The sequence below is a fragment of the Rhincodon typus genome, chromosome 24 (assembly GCF_021869965.1).
Source record: "Rhincodon typus isolate 14 chromosome 24, sRhiTyp1.1, whole genome shotgun sequence".
Lineage (NCBI taxonomy): Eukaryota > Metazoa > Chordata > Chondrichthyes > Orectolobiformes > Rhincodontidae > Rhincodon > Rhincodon typus.
In genome coordinates this window covers 9,750,812-9,769,754 of record NC_063355.1, presented here as the reverse complement: position 1 = coordinate 9,769,754, position 18,943 = coordinate 9,750,812, and the positions used below count along the sequence as shown (strand labels likewise).

At 43.7% G+C, this 18,943-nt stretch overlaps 1 protein-coding gene across 1 annotated transcript in view; it reads left to right on the top strand.

Annotated features, from left to right (window-relative positions):
• Position 1: 1 nt before the first annotated feature.
• The window catches only part of LOC109925932 (solute carrier family 2, facilitated glucose transporter member 11-like), a gene marked incomplete at its 5' end in the record, with an annotated part of 58,685 nt that continues 39,743 nt past the window's right edge, over positions 2–18,943 (top strand). The window contains 2 exons of the mRNA XM_048611700.1: positions 2–82; positions 18,557–18,655. Coding sequence (XP_048467657.1) covers positions 2–82; positions 18,557–18,655 — 180 coding nt within the window. The remainder of the gene's footprint in view (positions 83–18,556; positions 18,656–18,943) is intronic.

Genomic DNA, 18,943 nt, shown 5'->3' with positions numbered 1-18,943 from the left:
TCCAAACGTGAGACAGGAAAACTTATCTCGCCTCACTGCCAGAAGACCAGTTGCTGTTTTCAGGGGAATCTGTTCCAAAAAGGTTTGATATCTTCAAGGGAGCATCTGAACGTGGTTCCTTGAAAGAAATTTGGTTTATTTACTAATTGCCAGTGATTATAAAGCGAAGGCTTATGACGATGAGCACTTTCTTTTGTGGGTAGCGTTGACATTTTCTGCTCTGCTTAGTCGGGATGATACCATGCTGAACAGCACTGGGGCAAATCTTTGCTGCCCTCTTTCAAAATACACAGATTTAACTGCCTGGCTTAAATCCACCCAGCGAGCAAGTTGGTAAAAGTGAGTGTACATTCTGCAGGAACAACAGCAAGCAAGGAATGAGTGGTGCCCCAGTTTCTCCCACTTCAAACATTTAGTGCACGCTCAGCTTATAGCCAGTTCAAAACCCTCTGCCAAATCTCTAAAAATAGGAAGGAAATGATCGGCCATAGTTTCTATTCTAATACATTTGTGACACAATGGCTTTTGGATTCTCTGGTTGTAAGTTGTTCTCAGTGAGAGCAGTGCTGTTGTCTGATTGTTTTTCAGGAATCCGGTAGGAAAAGGACCCCATGTAGATCCCCAATCTGATCAGGATCATGGTTAAGGTGTCACTCAATGGAAAGCAGTGAGCTGTCATTGTTTTAATTCACAGGGGTTAGTCAAGTACCAATCAGTGGGTAGGTAAGCTGAGAAGTGAAGAAAGCTGCTTAGGGAACAGAGCAGAAACTGTGATGAAAATTCAGAGCCCAAGTATATGAGTTGGTGGGCATGGTGGCTCCGTGGTTAGCACAGCTACCTCACAGTGCCAGGGACTCGGGTTCCATTCGGGCGACTGTCTGTGTGGAGTTTGCATGTTCTCCCTGTGTCTGTGTGGGTTTCCTCCGGGTGCTCCAGTTTCCTCTCGCAGTCTGAGGATGTGTGGGTTAGGTCGATTGGCCATGCTAAATTGTTTGTAGTGTCTAAGGATGTGTAGGCTAGGTGGATTAGTCATGGGTTATGGGGATAGGGTAGGCAGCTGGATCTGGGTGAGAAGCTCTTCAAAAGGTTAGTATATACTTGATGGGCTGAATGGCCTCTTTCTGTACAGTAGGGGTTGGATATGCAGATATCTGCCACATATAAGAGTTCGATATTGGGCTTTTGCAGAAAGGCTTGATTTTCTTCAATATATATCCATAGTGCTCTGACTATGTTTTCCATCACCAAATCATCGATATCTTTTTTCATTTATTAAGCATAACCAGTAAATAACCCATGTTTTCCAATTGATTGATTTACATGCAAAGCTTGTTAACTGCAATACAGACCACCGAAAGGGGAGGAAAATGTAGGGAGAGGAAAAGGGAGAGGGGGCTACATCAGAATTGAAATGGAAGGGGTATTAATGCACTGTACCTGCTGCAATGCAAAAGCTTAATTCCTCAGTTTTTAGTTCTACCTGATGAGCAAAGATTCAAACAATAACTGGAACCCAGTCCAATTAACCTCCTATTTAAAACTTGTTCATTTGGAGCATAGACCAGGCTGGTTAAACCAGCAGAGCTGATCCAGTTTCAAATTCATTGCTATTAAAATCTCATAGATCAGAAAGGTTTCAGCAACTTTCACATTGTAGTGTACATATGTATAAAATGCTAATATTGTAACAGCAACCATCAAAGGCAGGAGTAGATTTTTAATCTATCTAGGATTGTTAATCCACTCTGCTCCCTTGGTGTATTTGTTCGGAACTCTGAAGCCCATTTGTTGAAATGTTTGTGCGTATTAGCATCTTGTGCAGATGTACCTTCACATTTACATCTATGCATACACACATATGCTTGTGTGTCCATGAATATCTAGCTAGATGTCTATGCCAGTGTGAATGAGTGCATGTGTGTGCATTGCGTACAAATGTCAGTTCATGTGTGTGTACGTGTGTGTGTGTGTACATGCGCAGTACTAACCTGCACAGTATAATGTTGGGACCCTAAACTTACCTGAAGAAGTTGATAACATGCTGTGAATGTAGGTACAAATTTGCAGAATTATGTGAATCGGCTCCAGTGATGTATTTCAGTGGCTTAGAAAGCAACAGTAAAATTGCAAAATGCAAAATTAAGGACAATGTACAGCACAAATTTATTACGAAAGTACAAAAGTAAATATATCCAGCCTCAGTGGCTGTCTGGTTGCTGTGGGAACACTCAGCTTGAGGGCTTGTTATGTTTTAACTCGGTGTGTTCTATGAAAGTTATGAAAAGGTTTTTTGCTAATAATTGTTGCCTTGTTATTGAAGGACATTGATGGCAGCTATGTTCCCTCGTTACGTTCCCCCCCTTCCTTTTAGAGTTCTCTGTAAGGACCTCCACTGTCTATGTGGGTGGCAGTGATTTCTGAAGCCAGTGTGTCAGCACAATCCACACTGTGATTCGGCAGTGTGCAACCTCACAGTAGATACAAAGGCCACCAGAGGCAACATTGGGCAGAGAGTTCCTCATCTGGTGATACGTCATTGTAACAACTGGGGGACATTGCTGGTTTTTTATTCACTTGAGGAACATGGCCATTGCTGGCTGACCAGCATTTATTGCCCGTCCCTAGTTGCCCTTGAGAAAGTGGTGGTGAGCTGCCTTCTTGAATCGCTGCAGTCCAGGTGCTGTAGGCACTACCCTTAGGGAGGAAATTCCAGGATATTGACCCCGTGTCAGTGAAGGAATAGTGATATATTTCCAAGTCAGGATGGTGAATGGCTTGGAGGGGAACTTCCAAGTGGTGGTGTTCCCTTATATCTGCTGCCCTTGTCCTTCTAGATGGAAGTCATCATGGGTTTGGAAGTGCTAAGGACCTTTGAATTTCTGCAGTGCATCTTTATCATAGAATTGTTTTTTCGAGTGAATTATAAAATCCCTACAACGCAGATAGAAGCCATTCAGCCCATTGAGTCTGTACCATCCCTCTGCAGCATATTGCACCCTATCCCCATAACCTCATATTTACCCCATAGTTAACCCACCTGGCTTGCACACTATGGGACAATTTCCCATGGCCAATCCACCTATGCACATTTTTGGACTGTAGGAGGCAACCAACGCAGACACGGGGAGAATGTGCAAACTCCACACAGTCGCCCGAGGCTGGAATTAAACCTGGGTCCCTGGCGCTGTGAGGCAGCAGTGCTAACCACTGAGCCACCGTGCTGCCCAAATAGTACACACTGCTGCTACTAAGCGTTGGTGTTGGAGGGAGTGGATGCTTGTGAACGTGGTGCCAATCAAGCGGGCTGCTTTGTCCTGGATGGTTAATCCCAATTTGTCCGCCCCATGGCAATTCCTAAAGATGTGAACATTTGAAATAGGAGCTGGTGTATGCCAGCATCCCATAAAATCTGTTTGCTGATCGATTTGTGTTTTGAATTCCATATTCCCAGCTACCACCTATTAACATTTGGTCCCCCTGCCTAACATGAATCTCTCTACCTTCGCCTTAAAGCTATTTATTGACCTGACAGTGTCTGCCTTGTGAGGCAGAGAGTTCCAAAACTGTACAACAATCAGAGGGAAAAAAATAATTCACTTCCTGTCAGTTCAAAAAAGGCCACCCTTACTTTTAAAACTGTGCACCCCATTATTTTGGACTCATCCTTTTCATATTCACCTTGTAAAGACTATTTAGGATATTACAAACTGCAGTCACATTATCCCACCCATTCCTCTGAACTTCAGTGGAAAGACACCCAGCACCTCCAACATTTCCTCACCTGAGAGCCCACATGTTCCAGGTTTTAATCTTAGTAAACCTCCTCTGAACCACATCCAAAGCTTATAGAGTCATATGGCACAGAAACAAACCCTTCGGCCCATCCAGTTCATGCCAACCAGATTTCCCAAATTAAACTATTCCCTCTGCCTGCACCCAGCCCATATCTCATAGAATAGAATCCCTACAGTGTGGAAACAAGCCCTTTGGCCCAACAAGTCCACACCAACCCTTGGAGCATGCCACCCAGTCCCATCCCCCTCTAACCCCATCTAATCTACACATCCCTGAACACTAGGGGCAATTTAGCATGGCCAATCCACCTAGCCTGCACAGCTTTGGACTATGGGAGGAAACCGGAGCACCCGGAGGAAACCCACGCAGACACGGGGAGAATGTGCAAACTCCACACAGACAGTTGCCTGAAGGTGGAATCAAACCCAGGTCCCCGGCGCTGTGAGGCAGCCGTGATAACCACTGAGCCACCGTGCCGCCCCAGACAATTGACAATGGATTCATGGTTATTATTAGACCCTTAGTTCCAGATATTTATTGAATTTGAATTCCACCATCTGCTGTGGCGGGATTTGAACCCGGGTCCCCAGAACATTATCTGAGCCTCTGGGTCAACAGTTCAGCAATAATACCACTAGGCCATTGCCTCCCCAATCTCTCCAAACTTTTTTTATTCATGTACTTGTCCAAATATCTTTTGGGTTGTGATTGTACCCACATCCATCCCACACTTGAACCACCTTCTGTGGAAAAAAATTGCCCTCATGTCTTTTTTAAATCTTTCCCTTCTCACCTCAAAACTATGCCCCCAGTCTTAAAATTCACCACCGTAGGGAAAAGACACATGCCATTCGCCTTATTTATGCCCATCATGATTTTATAAACTACTGTAAGATCACCCCTCATCCTCCTACGCTCCAGTGAAAAAGTGTCCCAACCTATTCAGCCTCTCCTTATAACTCAAACCCTCTATTCCTGGCAACATCCTGGTAAATGTCTTCTGAACCCTCTCCAGCTTAATAATATCCTTCCATTAACAGGGTGACAAAACTGGACACAATGCTCCAAAAGAAGCCTCATCAATGTCCTTTCGTACATCTCATTAGCATTTTGATTACTTGCTGTACTTGCATATCAACATTTTAGTGACACATGCCTGAGAACACAGACACTCCTCTGTACGTTGGAATTCTACCATTGTTTCCCACCTCGCTAACACCTTGTTACTGTCACCTTGTTATCTCAATGTCACAAAACGCTGCCCTTCCTGCAAATTTAGTCACAATGTCTTTGATTTCTCGTCTAAGAAATTGATATAACCTGCACAAGGTTGAAGCACAGATACCTGCAAGCCTCCACCTGTCACATCCTGCCAATCTGAAAAAAACATATTTATGCACTCTCTGTTTTCTGAGAGCTGGCCAGTCTTCGAGCTGTGCTTGTATGTGACTTCCTGTATCATGAGCTCCCACTCTGCGCATTAACCTTTTATATACCTTATCAAATGCCTTCTGAAAATCCAAGTATGGTTCATCTACAGGCACCCCTTTAACCACAGCATGTTACTCCTTCAAAGAATTCTAATAAATTGTTTAAACATGATTTCCTTTTCACAAAACCATGCTGATGTTTCCTGATGATCTTGTATTTTTTCAAGTGCCCCATTATAACCCCATTAATGATTGATTCTAACCTCTTCCCATGATAGATGTCGAAGTAACTGGCCTATTGTTTCCTGTTTTTTGCCTCTCTCCCTTTGTGAATAAAGGGGTAAATTTACTATTTTCCAGTCTAATGGAATCTTTCTAAAACTAATGAATTTTGGAAAATTCACACCAGATTAGCCACCTCTTTCCAGGCCCTGGGATAAAAGCTGTTAGAACCTAGAGACTATCAATCGACAGCTTGATGTTTGCTTAGTAACCATTTGCATAGTGATCATAATTTCTCCAAGTTCGTCTCTTCCTTCAACCTCCTGATTTACAAATATTAATAAGATTTATTTTATCCTCTATAATGAAGACAAAATTAAAATATTCATGCATTAAATCCTCCATTTCTTATTTCCCATTAACATCCCATTTTCACCCTCTATAGGACCAATGATCACTTTACTTATTGTCTCTATTTCAGATACCTGTAAAGATTTTTACTCTTTTTATGTTCCTGGCTAGCTTGCTCTTGTGCGTTCATTTATTTGTGCTGATTAACCTTTCAGTTAATATCTGCCATTCTTTATATTCTGATAGTCATTTGATCTGCCACACACCTTTGTACAATTATGTGTTTTTTTTCCTTAAGATTGCTACTCTCATTAACTTCTTTAGTTAATCACGGATGGCGGGTCCTCACCTTCAAATCTCCCTTCATGTTAATAATGTACTCATTCTGAGTATTATGAAATACCTGTTTAAATGCCACTGCTTCTCTATTGATCTGCCCCTAGTTTAATATGCCAGTTCACTTCAGTTGCTTAGCTTTCAAGCCCTTTTTCAAGCTCAAAATGCTAGCCCTTAGAAAATTTCCAAAAAGGTACTTATAGAGTCATACAGCACAGAAACAGACCCTTAGGGCCAACTCATCTATGCCGACCATTTTTCCCAAACTAAACTAGTCCCATTTGCCCGCATTTGACCCATATCCCTCTAAACCTTTCCTATTCATGTACCTGTCCAAATGTCTTTTAAATGTTGTAACTGTACCTGCCTCCACTACTTCCTCTGGCAGCTCATTCCACACATACCTCTATGTGAAAACGTTGCCCTTCAGGTCCCTTTTAAATCTTTCTCCTGTCACCTTAAGAATATATCCCCCCCGCCACCACCGGTTTTGAACTCCCCACCCTAGGGAAAAGACCTTTGCTATTCACCTCATCTATAGCCTTCATGATTTTTATAAACCTCTATAAGGTCACCCCTCAACTTCCTACACTCCAGGAAGGAGGCCCCAGCCTTATCCACCCTCTCCTTATGACTCAAACTCTCCAGTCCCGGCAACATCCAGGTAAGTCTTTTCTGTACCCTCTCCGATTTGATAGTATCCTTCCTATAGCAGGGTGACAAGAACTGTGGACACAGTACTTCAAAAGTGGCTCACCAACATCCTGTACAACCTCAACATGATATATTATATTCAATGGTCTCAGCAATGAAGGCAAACGTGCGAAATGCCTTCTCAACCTCCCTGTCTGCCTGTCAGGATAAATAAGTCAACTAGCACACATAGCAAGCTATAAATCAACAGGTTTTATGGGTTGCAGCACAGGACAGAGATGAAGCAGAGGTAGTGGAGTGGCAGCGATGGACAGATGAAGAAGTAGGGTGACTTTTACAAGATAGTTATTCAAAGCATCTCTTCAAACGCCACCATAACTAGGAGCGGTGTCTCAGTAGATTGCAATTCACCAAAGAGTTAGTTATTACACAGTGACACCTCCTCCAGACCAGACCCATAGCCATAAAGCAAGGCAAGGATGGTGCTGCCAGTGGTCATCAACATAGACAGTTGCCTATAATTTCCATGCCAGCTGATTCTTCATTATGGATCCAGCAACAATGCCAGCATCTCACATTTAACCATGCATTACTGCATCTGGGAAATCACAGTGACTCCGTTCGGAATGTTCCCAAACGTTATCAATGATTGGCCACCAGTCTTGCACTGGATAGGCACACTACATGCGCCTTGTCCTGTGTCATTTTGGAGCTAGATACATTCATATTCCTTGGAAATGACAAATGGCTGTCTAGCAGGTGTACCAATGCATAGAGCAACTCTTCTGCATGCTCACTAGCCTTTTCCTGTATTCTGCCTAATTGAAGTCTGCAACAGAGTGCTCTGTAACAGCCCTCAGTGGCAATCTCAACACCCAGGCAGATGGCATATGTGTTGACCCTCCCCTCACTTTCACTGCAGTATGTACACGCCCAGTGACGCACCATGTGTTGATCTTGCCTCTAAGGGGCATGCAGTGAAAACATCTGAACTAGTGGTTGTGAGTGTCAAAGGTTTCCTTCGTCATAGCTGCTGTTATTAGTATTCTTCATCATGACGCTGCACTGACTGGCAAAGTGGCAAGTCCTGGGCATCAGAAAGCAAAAGGTGAAGGCTACGGTGAAGCAAGAGGGGGCTGATGGAAAGCAAAAATTCCACGGTGATACCATCTGCAGCTTGCACTTTATGTTAGATAGAAAGACAGGAGTGAAATGGGATTTGAAGAGGTGCATAATGCACTTCGGGTTAACACTGCTTCCTTCTGATGAAAGGGTATTGATCTGAAAAGTTAAGTCTGGTTCTTCCTCCACAGATGCCAACACTGCTACTTCACAGCACTGGGGACCCAGGTTCAATTCCACCCTCGGGGGACTGTCTGTGTGAAGTTTGTACATTTGCCCTGTGTCTGCCTGGGTTTTCTACAGGTGGGGAATGGAATGGGGGATATTTTTAAATTCCTTCATGGGATGTAAGTATCACCGAGCAGACCAACAGTTTCTGCACATCTCCATATGTCTTATGCGTGGCTTATTAAACCATTTCTGAGATTTGAGAGGGCAGTTAAGAGTCAACCACATTGCTCTGGATCTGGAATCGCAGATCAGGTAAAATTGGCAGATTGATTACCCTAAAGGACATTAATGAGCCGGATGAATTTTGAGAGGGTTGCATCAACACAGTTTCTCAGTGAGTGTGGATGTTGTCCTCATTGTCAGGATTGAGGCATTTCAGAAAGTCCTCCTGTCATAGCGGACTAACCAGGGTGGGGATAAAAAATGGCTACTTTCATACCAAGGCCCATCAAACTTTCAATCCACCTGCTCCTAACTGTTTAGTATGGAGGAGGGAGCACTGTCTGCAAGACAACTTTGAGTTCCATCTGGGACCTGATATTATCTGATAGTTAGCGCTGGTGGCCCCAACCAGGAAAGGTGAGGTATTTGTGTCCATTGGGAAGTCACTGTAATAAAGTAGAGTGGATAATGAGTGCCGAAGGGATTGTTGTTGATGGAGGCTTGAGTCAAAACAGGAATGGGAGCAAATATTTGTCCTTAGGATGTTGTCTGAATATCTAATATAGATTCATAGAGTCATAGAGACGTCCAGCCTGGAAACATACCCTTTCATCTGACTCGTACATGCCGACCAGATATCCTAAATTAATCTAGTCCCATTCGCCAGCCTTTGGCTCATATCCCTCTAAACCCTTCCTGTTCATTTACCCATCCAGATGCCTTTTAAATGTTGTAATCACAGCCTCCACCACTTCCTCTGGCAGCTCATTCCATACACGCACCGCCTTCTGTGTGAAAAAGTTACCCCTTAGGCCCCTATAAAATCTTTCCCCTCTCACATTAAACCTCTAGTTTTGGATTCCCCTATCCTGAAGAAAAGACCTCACCTATTCACTCTATCCGTGCTGTTCATGATATTATAAACCTCTATAAGGTCTCCCCTCAGTATCCAACGCTTTGTGTCCATTGGGAAGTCACTGTAATAAAAAGGATGACAAGCACTGTAGGGTTTGTTGTTGATGGGGGTTGAGTCAAACAGCAATGGGAGCAAATATTTGCCCTTAGGGTATTGTTTGCATGGTCATCTAACAGCAAAATGGAACAAAAGAGCACCCAATCCAAAGAGGGCCAAATAGAGTTAACTTTGAGCTGAAATCACTGAGAATCTTCAAGGGTAGTTCACTCTATTTTCTTAGTGGATTACTTCCATACACCACTGCAACCCACCCCACCCCCCTGCAACCTCGTCAAGCTGGCATCAAACTCAAACTGAATCCACGTGCAGGTCGGGCTGAGAAACATTTACTGAGGGCTGGTTACTGAGTGCTTAACACTGGTACTGACACGGAGCAAATGTGCCTTTTGTCTGGTTTCACATTTAGGCAAGAAGCTAAAACTGGTTGCATGATGTTCAAAAGGCAAGCCACCTGTTCCCAAAGCCCGCTGTCATTGGCTGGAATGTGGGCGTGCTCATTGCCAGAAAGCCTCGGTCAGGTCCTGTGACATCGTTCGATATGTTCCCAGAAAGGACCAGCTGGATGTTTGAAACTGTCAGTCCCTGCTCTCTCCGCACTTACTCAACTGAAACCTATGCTTTGGATTTTTGTTTAAATTGCTATGTGTCATTAAATATTAACATTTTTAAGAGCAGATGTGATCAGCACCATCAGGTCTTTGTGCATGCCTGACTTTTCAGGTTGAATTAAGTTTTTTGGAAGCAATCTTGAATTGGCGCTGCTCCCACAGCACCGGGCTGCTGAGTCATGCCAACTCCAGATCAGAACAAGTCCTGTCCACTCACCCGCTCATCATTTTTGTTCTTCTGCAATCAGGTTTTCCCCACATCGGTATTTATCACAGAAATGAGTTCTGAGGGGAGTTGAAATTTGACAGAACAGGTCAGAGAGACCGAATGGCCTATTCCTGTTCCAATATCTTAATGAACTTTGACTGTCTCCCCACCCATGCTGCCTGACCTGTTTAAAATTTCCAGTGGTTTGTTCCTTTCATTCCTATGGGACATTGTCAGGCTGATCAGCATGGATGAGTCGGGCCGAAGGGCTTGTTTCCATGCTGTATGACTCTATGCAGTTACATGTTCCAGTCAGCAGTGATTGAGAATTCATTCAGTTAAGTATTGTCCTGGAGAAGCACTAAACCCTATCGCTGAACTCAGGGATGTTTAAAGGGTAGGGAAAGAATGTGACACTGCCTTCTCTCAGTCAATGGGAGACTGACCAGTGTTTCAAATTGCCTCAATATTTACACAGGAGCATGAGTTGGCCATTCTGCCCCTCGAGCCTGCTCTGCCATTCAATAAGCTCATGGCTGATCTGTGGCCTAACTCCATCTGCCTGCCTTTGGCTCATATCCCTTGATACCCTTGATAAATAAATAATAACGTCTATTCCAGACATAAATTTGAGAGATCCGAGGTAAAGGTCTTATTTTACATCACGTTTTTAGACTGTATCATTTCACAGGGCCTCCCTCTTGAACAGCCAGTGAAAATAAGCAGCATATATCCCCCAGACACAGCCCCTTCTCCCCACACACATGTAGGACTGGGCTTAAAGGAATAGCCTTGAGCAATGAGAATGAGAATTAGAATGAGAATTAGAATGAGAATGAGAATTAGAATGAGAATGAGAATTAGAATGAGAATGAGAATGAGAATTAGAATGAGAATGAGAATTAGAATTAGAATTAGAATTAACTTTATTGCCAATGTACTCACATGATTACAGTGAAAAGTTTATAAGTTGCCACTTACAAAGGTACCTAGGTACAGGATCTTAAATACAAGAATTACAAACCCTATCCTAATTTCAAAAACAGAAGATGCTGCCAGACCTGCTGAGCTTTTCCAGCAACTTCTGTTTTTGTTCCTGATTTACAGCATCCGCAGTTCTTTCCATTTCTATTCTAGTTTCGTCAGAATGAGTTCCGAATAATATGAATTAATCAGCACGACTAATGCTCCGGTGAAGCCTCGAGTTCAGGACCCCATTCATGTTAAACAGCCCTTTGATGGCAAAGTAGTCACTATTTAAACTAAAGCATGGTGAACTATTGACAGAAATGCATGGGCCAAGAGGATGTTAATGCTAACCCCATTTGTTCTGTAACTGATGTTTAATTTCATTAGTTAGGAATTTTTCTAAAGGAAACTGCAAATCAAGCTGTAATAGCAGGAGAGGTTTCTGGTGAGCCATGGGATACCATGAAGGAGCCTTTTCTGTCACATCCATAGCTATAACATATATGTAAATGTGCATTTCGCCATTGTAGTGGTTATAACAAGGTCAACCAAGTGGACCTCCTAGAATATGAGTTCCTTGATTGGAGCTGTTAACCTGGTCCAATCAGGGAGCCCTGGCTGACAGATAAGAGCCGGACTGTCAGGAGTTCTGTTCACTCTGAGAGCTGGCTCTGAGGAAGCTGGATCAGAGTCAAGTACTACACGTGTGTAAATGAAAGGTGATTTGGTGACTGGATACTGGCTTCTGTGAGGTTATTCCAGTGGCGAGGAGAGTGGGATTAAGATGTAACCACGTAAAAGTGCCTACGAGCTGAAGCCCAACTGGACTTCAAGCAGGCACGACAACTGGTTTTGTCATTGGAAAATGCAGCAAGTGGAGCATCTGAATTACAGGGTATTGATGGCAGTGGACACACTCGCCAGTCTGACTGAGCTTCGGGAACATCACTTGAGAGAAGGCAGTTACATAGCCTCACTCAGGACATATCCTGACCAGAGGGTCTCCAGGTCAGCCCACAGCAAAAGCCCCAAAACAAAGCCAAACCTCTCACAGATGGTTAATATTTTCTTCAGGATCTGGGCCAGTAAGCCATTGTAGTTGCTGCCGGTATGAGGACTTGAGATAGCAAAGCAGACCCACTAAGACCTGGGCTCTCATTCTAAGTGTATACAATTACAAGTTGGAACATCATCCAGGAGGCCAAGTAGCAAATGCAGATGCCTTGAACTACCTTCCACTGGCAGATACACCACTGTTGGTACCTCTCCTGGAAGAGGTTGTAAACTTTCTGGACTTCCTTCCAGTCGCTGCTGACAATATCAGAACATGGTCACAAAATGATCCCGTCCTAGAAAAACTAAAACAGCTGGTGGTAATGGGGCAAACAAAAGGGCCATCACAACTAGAACTGATACCTTTTTGGACCCGGAGAGACTAAATCACTGTAGAGGATGGCATTTTATTGCAGGGAGCAAGAGTGATTGTCCCGAGCAAAGGTCACTACCAGATACTGGCTAAACTCCAGCTGGGTCATCCAGTGGTGTTCAAAATGAAGATCGTTGGCAAGAAGTTATGTCTGATGGCCAGGATTGGATGCAGACGTAGCCACATTGGTGGGGCCCAGAGTGCCAATGAGGGCAAAAATTACCACCAACAGCTCCCCCACATTTGTGGGAATGGCTGGGTAGACCTGGACTCAGTTACACATTGACTATGCAGGTTCTCTCATGGCCTGAATGTTCTTAGTCACTGTAGATGCCCACTCTAAGTGGTTGGATGTGCAAAGAGTTCATTCGTCGAACACGGGGATGACGATAGAAAAACTGTGCGCATCTTTTGCAATACACAGGCTCCCGGAGATGTTGGTCCCAGACAACGGGCCGTCGTTTATCAGCAGGGAATTCGAGTATTTCCTAAAGGTGAATGGCATTCAGCATGTAAGGACAGCTCCATACCATCGATTGTCCAACGGTCTGGCAGAAAGAGCAGTCCAAACTTTGAAGGCAGGCTTAAAGAAACAGCCTACAGCTTCATGCTCAATACCAAACTGTCTCAGTTCCTAGTTGATTTTCGGACCACCCCTCTTGCGACTACGGGGATAACTCCAGCAGAGTTGCCGAAGGGGAGAAGACTCCTCACCAGGTCAAACATGATCTTCTCAGACCTTGGGGGAGAGGCTGAAACTGCAGCAGGAACGCCAGTGGCAGCCAAATGCCTCCTCTAAGCGAGAGAGACAATTTACTTCAGAGGAGGAAGTTTGGTGCCAAGACCACGGGAAATGGACCCGCATGGGTAGGAGGCATCGTCAACAACAGGTCAGGTCCTGTAATGTACAAAGTTTGGGTAGGTGACGTGGTCCTGAACAAGCTCGTGGACCACATGAGAGCTGCAAACTCACAAATGGGGCAAGAGCAAAACGTACCCAGCCCCTCAGAACAGCTCGAAAGGCTGTTGGAAACCAGTGGGTTCTCCCCCTCTGTCCAGTGTCGCAGAAACCACAGAGTCTGAGATGGACACAGCGGATGTTACAGCCTTTACCACATGAAGAAGAGGATGAATTCCTCCGAGACGCTCCCGGTATAAGAGGCGAGCTACATCCGGTACACTTCCCCCGTATCCGGGGCTGAGCCAGAGGAACCGGACCCAGTGGGAAAGTGTCCCGGGACAGGCCACAAGAGAAAGGACAGGACTACCAGCCCAGACCTAGAGGAGCCTTGTGTCTTGCATTGGCATTTCTGATACCATGACAACTGGGACTCCTGACTGAACTGTCATGTGACACCATCCCTTTACAAGGGTCCCCTGGTAGTGATCCGAAAATTGGTGGATATTGTGCTCTAAGGGCTGTTCCCGGGACACACACCGAGACAAACATCCACTGCGCCTGGAGGACCATCAGCTTGGTAAAAGGCGCTCTTTGGTCTGCCCGAAACTTGTTGGTCTTTTGGTGTAAAGTGTTGGCCTCGAATGAGTGTTGCAGACTGGCACATTCCAAGGTCCAGGACTACGTGCTGAGGGACAGACTAAAGCTTGGGGCAGCTGCTGCTAAGGCACAGTGAGGAGACATCATTGCATAAAGTCTTTCTGCCAAAGTACAATGAGGGTCTGTTCAGTTATCGGACCCTCCCGGTGCCTCAAATATATATAAATATAGTTTTGTACAAGTAAGAAATGGCTTGGGTTTGTTTGTTCTGCATATGCTCTAGTGACTATGTATGCATATAAAGATTTTATACGAATAAAGTATATTTTTGAAATTTAAAAAAAGTTGTAGGTATTGCAGTCTTAAGATCTGACATGTATTAGAAAGAGAAAATAAGTGAATCATTTGTGTGGCAGATAATGAACTATGGTAAAGTTTAATAATCACAGAATTGCACAGCACAGAAGGAGCTCATTAGAACCAGCACTGGTATGATGGGTCAACAAAATAAGGAATAAATGAATAAAAATCAGTTCCAGGGCATCTCTGCAGAGTTCCTCAGGGTAGTGTCCTCGGTCCAACCATCTTCAGCTGCTTCATCAATGACCTTCCCTCCAGTAAAGGTCAGAAGTGGGGATGTTCACTGATGATTGCACAATGTTCAGCACCATTCGTGACTCCTCAGATACTGAAGCAGTCCATGACCATATGTGACAAGATCTGGGCAACATGGACTTTAGGCTCTTGGGTTCTGAAGAAGGGTCACTGAACCAAAATGAACTCCGCTTTCTCTCCACAGATGCTGCTGAACCTGCTGAGTTTTCCCAGTAATTTTTGTTTTTGTTTGAGTAGGTTGGGCTGACTGGCACGATGAAATTTTATAATGTATTCTTATTACTTTGGAACTTGGCTTATAAAATAGAGGTTAATGGGTTTCTGTGACTATTACTTTCTGTGTGTCTTTAGCAAAACAGCTAGAGAAATTACCTGTTGAGATAATTGCTGAAATGTTTTCATAAGCTTAACTTTTATACTTGGTATAAAAAGAGGACAAAGACCAGGAGTAGGCTCAGTTCAGAGGAAAAGAAGGGCCATTTAGTTTTGGTAGTCTCCAGGTCATCAGAGCTGGAAAGAAGTTGTTAGGATTTGGAATGCACTGGCTAGGAGGGTGGTGGAGGCTGATTCTATAGGACATTTCAAGAAAGCTGGTTAGCTCTTCCAGGAGCCAGTACAGACATGATGGGCCAAATGGCCTCCTTCTGTATTGTAAAATTCTATTCTACACCTTAAGCTGTTTTAGCTTAAGTGGGCAGTGTTAGATGAAGCCCTGAGCTTTCCTTACAGTTATGTCAGTGAAGTTTGTGATGTGAACTGTGTGATATATCTATCTATATAAATGTATGTTTGGGTTTCTTGTTTTCGTCTTAGTAACTTGTTGGTTTTTCTGTGCATCTGAAATTAACAATTACCTTGTAAGTATTTTTGTCACTATGGTGATTTCTGTTTATACAGTCTTTGAGGCCCAGCTTTAAAATGAATTGGTTTTTTTGCACCAATGACAGATTTTTGTTTATCTGAAATTGTTTTGTGACCCAGCAAGGCAAGTAATGGAGCCTCAAGGTTTATTTAGAAATTTTTGGAACTTTTCTTAGGCTTAAGGGAAACACCCATTGTGTAAAGAGAGAAAGACTTTTGGTTGTTGTTGTACTCTGAGATTTGGACAGTCCTTAGAATAGGGTGGGTGTGTAGATCAGTGTTCCTGAGAGGGAATGGATTTATAGTGAACTAGGCTACCTTAGAGTGAAGAGTTAGTGTTAGTTGGGATACTAACACTGCAAACAGAAACGTTGGGATAAAACCCTGAAGAGGTTACTTAAAGCTGAGTACCTTGAAGCTCAGTGTGTAATAACTCCAGAAAGAAATTCTCTGCAGTTCTAGCCTAAAAGTTGCAAACCTGAGTGACTCAAACCTACTGAGGTATTAGATACAGGAACTCTGCTATAAGTATTTTATGGATGGTGTTTTGCATATTGCACAAAAACTGTTTTGTTTCTTTTCAGTTTACAAAGGAGTGTGGTGAAATTAATGTAATTAAACTTTGACTGTGTTTAAAAATCTTTGACTTTATATTATAAGTAGATAGTTTGGTTTATTCTATTTTATTTTTGTTTATTTTGTTAATAAGCTTCTGTTTTATTGTTAAAGCAAAACCTGCAACATTGCATGACACTTCATTGGTTTTGAGTGTAAAGGAAAATGATGGGGAAAAATAGTTATTTTTCTTCTTGCTACTTACGGTAAATTTTTCAGAATTGTTTTGTTTCCCTTTTCTTTTGTGGAATAAACTTACATTCTTTTGTTAAAAATACATTGCATCTTTTTGTGAAACTGTTCGCTGACTGACCATCAAACTGCAAAAATAAAGATTTATGGTCTATCAGCCAGACTTCACTCTGGGATCTGATGTGTCCAATATTGTTACAGCTGGGATCATAAAGCCAATGACATACAAACCACACAGATGCCAGGCAATAACTATCTCTAAGAAGCTATAGGGAGAGGTTAAGTAGGCTGGGGCTATTTTTCCTGGAGCGTTGGAGGCTGAGGGATGATCTTATAGAGATTTATAAAATCACAAAGGGCATGGATAGGGGGTAAATAGACAAGGTCTTTTCCCCAAAGTGGGGGAGTCCAAACTAAAGGGCATAGGTTTAAGGTGAGAGGGGAAAGACATAAAAGGGACCTAAGGGGCAACTTTTCCATGCAGAGGGTGGTATGTGTATGGAATAAGCTGCCAGAGGAAGTGGTGGAGGCTGGTACAATTACAACATTTCAAAGACATCTGGATGGGTATATGAATGGAACGGGTTTAGAGGGCTATGGGCCAAATGCTGGCAAATGGGACTAGATTAATTTATGATATCTGGTCAGCACGGATGAGTTGGACTGAAGGGTCTGTTTCCGTGCTGTACTTCTCTATGACTCTAAGACTGAATCTAACCATTCCCCTTGATATTCAGTGGCATTACCATTGCTGTATACTCCCACTATCAACATCCCAGGGGATACCATTGATCTGTAACTCAACTGGATCAGCCTTTGAGTGACACGTTGGCTCAGTGGTTAGCATTGTTGCCTCACTCGATTCCACCCTCTGGCCACTGTCTGTGTGGAGTTTGCACATTCTCCCCGTGTCTGTATGGGTTTCCTCCGGGTGCTCCGGTTTCCTCCCACAGTCCAAAGATGTGCAGGTTAGGTGGGTTGACCATGTTAAATTGCCCCATAGTGTCCAGGGATGTGCAAGCTGGCAATGGGAAACAAGGACTGTAAGGGTTAGGGTCTGGGTTGGATGCTGTTCGGAGGGTTGATGTGGACTACCCGCTTCCGCACTGTGGGGATTCTATGATTATAATCGCAGTGGCTACAAGAGCAGGCCAGAGACTGGGAATTCTGTGGTATGTAACTCACCTCCTGTCCTGACTCCCCAAATCCTATCCACCATCGATAAAGAACAAGTCAGGATTGAGATGGAATACACCACATTTGCCTGAACTGCTACAACTCCTACAATACTCACGCAGCTTGACAGTATGCAGGGGAAAGCAGCTCTTCAATATTTACACTATTCAGCACTGCCACATGATGAAAGCAATGTGTGTCATCTATACAGTGCACTGTAAATCTCCTTCAACACCACTTTCCAAATCTGTGACCTCTACCTCCTTGAGAGGAGTGCCTGGGAACACCACCATCAGCAAGATCCCGCCCCAAAACCATCCGAGCCAGGAAATCTATGACTGGTCCTTGAGTGTCGCTGGGTCAAAATGCTGGAGCTCCTCACTAACGCTGTCCCTATGCCCCACAGACTGCAGCAGTTCAAGTCAGCAGCTCATCTTCACTTTCTGAAGGGCAATTAGGGATGGGCAATAAATGCTGGCCCAGCCAGCAATACCCATGCCCCGGTAGCAAATAAAACAAAACCCAATTTGTCACAATCCCCTACTGTAATGTTTCCCTTCTCGAATGCTTTTTGAAATCTACCTTTAATTCTGCTTCAGTACGTTTTCAGGCAGTACTTTCCTGACAGTAGTAGCTCAGGAGATTAAAAGTAAATTCTCCCAAAACTCCCGTGTGGTTCTTAAAGCGATACCACTGATTCAAAGCCCCTCATAATCTCCAATGATTCAAGTCAGAATGAATATGACTCTGGCAGGACAGGAATCAGAAATCTCCTCGTGCACCATATCAAAGGCAAGATCGTGCATCAGTGAAGGACATGACATGGATGTCAGGTGACAAAGTGTGAAACATTGGGAAGGAATAACAGGTAACTGGGTTCAGTACATTGTGATGTCGATCAGTATTGGACTGCTCTGAGATTGAACTTTAGAAGCAAAAGCAGAGAGCATCCATTAAGAGACTTTCCATTGTCTGATGGCCATTATACCCGGGTGGACAAGAACACTTGGTCACAGACCCCAGCCAAGTCTCTGTTTTATAGCCGAGGCTGTTCATTCTCAAATCATGTTATTCCAGTTTTCAGCAATCCTTTCTGTTTCATTTTGCAGCTCCATAGAAGGAAGTTTATATTCTTCATCTTTGCTGTAGGAATTGGTGGGAGTTTCCAGTTTGGGTTCAATATATCTGCCATCAACCCACCATCGGAGGTAAGGAGAACATCCAAACGTCTTCATGCTCGCATTGCAAATACCACTCACAATTTTAGACGTTGACAATCACACACTGACAGACACTCAAACACTGACAGTTACACATTGACACACTCAAACACTGAGACGCACACTGACACACACACACACTGACACACACATACACACACACACTGACACACATGCATTGATACTCACACACTGACAGATACACACACACACACACACACACACAGAGACTTGCATACTGACACTCACACACTGACAGATACACACACACACACA